This window comes from Notothenia coriiceps, unplaced genomic scaffold (genome assembly GCF_000735185.1).
Source record: "Notothenia coriiceps isolate Sejong01 unplaced genomic scaffold, NC01 NC01_scaffold00033176, whole genome shotgun sequence".
NCBI lineage: Eukaryota > Metazoa > Chordata > Actinopteri > Perciformes > Nototheniidae > Notothenia > Notothenia coriiceps.
In genome coordinates, this window is record NW_011365877.1 from 377,869 (window position 1) to 381,051 (window position 3,183).

Consider the following 3,183-nt stretch of genomic DNA (forward strand, 5'->3'; position numbering starts at 1 on the left):
TAGCTACTTGTCATTTCTTTAACATACATATTCTTAACATAAGCACACATGCTGACTGAAATAAGAACCATCACTCAGTTTATCAATATGAAAACGTATCATGATGGGGGATTTTGATGAGAATCAGAGGGGTTTCAGGGACATTATCCCTGAGATCATAAAAACGATTTCATAGAAATCAACGTTTGACTGGGAGTTTAGCCTGGAAGAGAAATGAATGTTACTCCACCTTCCTCATTCTGCTGTCTAAAGATAACTAATTATTTTCATTGCCGCCACTAAAAGACTTTCATTTCAAATAGCTAAACTATCAATTTGATCAAAAATAAATACACAATTTTTCAATCAGTCAAATATTTAAATACTAACATTTTATGAAAATATATCAATGGAGGATATAATAGTTTGCAATGAAACGCTGCACCTACACAGAACACTTTGCCCTATATGTAGAACATATATCTACATATACAAACTTTAAGCATTTAAATAATCCAATGTGAATTATATCTAAAGATTAATATCCCAAACTAGTTTGTTAACAGTATATCGGCCAGACACTCCCAAAGCAACTTAATAATAAACTTTAAATCCCCTTCTTAACAGAGGTAACTTCTCATTCCCTCCAAAGGAGGATCACATGTTTTTCTTATCATTCCTGGTCCTGCAAGGACACAATGCGTCGACGAGACGAAGCACTTCGTTTCTTCAGCATGAGCTTGAGCTAAAGATGAAAAGATAGATTAGGATGGTATTGAATTGAAACAGCAGGACTGAACTGTATGCTCTTTGGCTGCCTGTTAGAGGAGGGGCCGCTCACGTTCTCTCCCCTGGGCCCGATCTGCAGCAGGTGGGCTGGCTGGTCGTTCTCCAGGTTGCGGATGCTGGGATCAGCTCCTCTGCGCAGCAGCAGCTGCAGAATATCCTCCTGGTGGGGGTTACCATGGAGACCAGCTGCCATGTGTAGTGCTGTGTGGCCATGCGCCTGTGTCGTAAAAGGACAGTATGCGGCATGAATCAGACTGTTTGTACTCGGCTATGTACACAATCTTTGTTTGGACTTTTTTCATAAACACACAAACACATATTTAAATACCCAGTTTAAATGAGTTTGGTGTCTGTTTGGGACTCACTTTCAAGTTGACAAAGTCTTTCATGTTTGGCAGGGAAATCCTCAGCAGATAAGTCACCAGATCAATGTTTCCCTCCTTTACAGCCAAGTGCAGCACAGTCTTGTTGCTTTTGATTTCCTGGAAATGCAGAATTGAACGTGATGTAAAAAAACAACACATGATTAATACACAAGTCACACTTTGACATTTAGTTGTCAAACAAGTAAGAGAAAACAAAAGTGAGAGCAGGGGGAATATTTAGTACTATGGCATAATCATGGTGAGATAAACTTTTGCACTTCCCCTTTGAAACGTTCACACTGACTGAAGGTCAGGGTTTGACATATTGGACATGTTTCTGTACCTTGTCGCTAACTTATCCATTCATTCGTCTATTGTGACAGATCTATAGATCTGTGAGATTCAGAAAAAGGAGAGCTGTAAACGCACCTGGCTGAGCAGGGAAGCCCCTGCCTCGAGGAGCATCTTCACACAGGAGAGTTTCTCATCAGCCACGGTCTGAAGACCAACATCTACCAGCCCGATGCTTGGGAATGCCTTCACAGAGGCACTGTGAGAAATGGCTGCGCAGTGCAGAGGAGTCATACCTGAGGCAGAGAAAAAGGCGCATGTTTGAATTAAGGCCCTAATGATATTCACTTTGGAAAACGTGGTCAAACTACAGTATAATGTATGGCTAAGGTTACAAAACATTGCATTGTAACAGCATTAACTTACCATCAAAATTGCGAGCCTCCAGGTTCACAGACGGCCTGCTTGACAGAATCGCCTGTAAGAAACATTAAGGTCAGCTCGGGAAAGCTCCGTTTTCTAAAGTTCTGTGATGCAAACGTAATGCTGTACAGTTGCTGCTCTACCTGTAGAACCCCAGGTAAACCGTAGTGGGCAGCCAGGTGAAGGGCAGTCTGTCCTTTGACATCACATGCATTGATGTCCGATCCAAATGAGAGCAGATCTTGCACGATCTCTGGCTGGTTGGCCGTCACCGCCACCAGTAAAGCAGTCTGCACAAACACATTCAACATGCAACTTTAGGAATAATCATCCTGTGCTAATATGTGTAATTTAACTGAATTGTGTCAAAAAGGGTGTAAACTTTGTAATATTTAGTGTTCCTACCTTTCCCTTGTGCTCTTTGGCATCGAGCCTGCCTACATCCCTCAGCCTCTCTGCAGCAGCATAGGCACACTCCCTGAGCCCCTTGGCAGTGTAGATGTGCAGGATGCTGACAGAACAAGAGCACACAGTGAATTAGATTTAAATCAGGCTGGAACATCGTGGTAATCCCCGCAACCAATTTCACACTATTCCCTTTCACAGTTGATTTGTCTCTACATTTGATCTGAGTTTCTAATAATCGAGCATGAGCGGCTGACTCATTGACATCTTTTGGTTTCCTTAATCTTTCTAGGATTACTGAGCAGCACATGTGGTACTTTTAGCTTCTAAACTCTGGGTCTCACCAGAAGACAAACAGAAACATATATAAACAACATAACTCATTCCCTATGATCACTCACGTGTCTCCGTCCTCATCCTGCCCTGTAGCTCTGCTGTAGTCCATCGCGTTGAAAAGCATCCGGGCCTCTTCCAGCTTGACGGGGTCTATCGCCGGACCAAAACTCAGCTGCGTCGTCTGAGGAAGACCCAGGACTGACCAAGACGCCGCCATACTGGGATCTGCCAATGTCATCTGGTTCTCCTGCTCAGAAGAATGCAAGTCATAAAGCTCAACCCATTATAAAGGTATGACACAGACACAGCTTGTTAATAGAAAGCCCATGACAAACAGATTTCTTACATATGTCTGGGGCATTGTATCTATAAATCCCTGGAGCTGCTGCTGGGTGCCATATTCGTGTGCCGCTGGGAGGCTGTAGGCGGAAGTGTAGCTGGGTCCATGCTGGCTGGGGTAAAAATGGACGGAAGACTCTGGTGCCGGAGTCCATGGATAACTCACCTCCATGTCCGAGTAGCTGCTTGATGCACCTAGAAAACAGGGGACTCAGTCAGTAATAGTTCAACTTGGCATAACATGAAAATGAAAGAA

At 43.3% G+C, this 3,183-nt stretch overlaps 1 protein-coding gene across 1 annotated transcript; it reads right to left on the bottom strand.

The window, feature by feature from the left end:
- Window positions 1–573: 573 nt before the first annotated feature.
- nfkbid (nuclear factor of kappa light polypeptide gene enhancer in B-cells inhibitor, delta) lies at window positions 574–2,971 on the bottom strand. The gene is made up of 9 exons (XM_010789696.1): window positions 2,935–2,971; window positions 2,654–2,835; window positions 2,253–2,358; window positions 1,991–2,137; window positions 1,851–1,902; window positions 1,563–1,720; window positions 1,134–1,250; window positions 821–985; window positions 574–724 (listed from the first exon to the last, which is right to left on the bottom strand). The coding sequence occupies exons 1-9, from the start codon at window positions 2,947–2,949 to the stop codon at window positions 653–655; spliced, it is 1,014 nt and encodes a 337-aa protein (XP_010787998.1). The 5' UTR covers window positions 2,950–2,971; the 3' UTR covers window positions 574–652.
- Window positions 2,972–3,183: the final 212 nt, after the last annotated feature.

Bases quoted from the DNA above. Each gene is read 5' to 3' on its own strand.
- nfkbid (XM_010789696.1), bottom strand. The intron at 1,721-1,850 runs GTAAGTTAATGC...TCTCTGCCTCAG, and splicing joins GGAGGCTCGCAATTTTGATG to GTATGACTCCTCTGCACTGC. The intron at 1,251-1,562 runs GTGCGTTTACAG...CTGCATTTCCAG, and splicing joins GGGCTTCCCTGCTCAGCCAG to GAAATCAAAAGCAACAAGAC.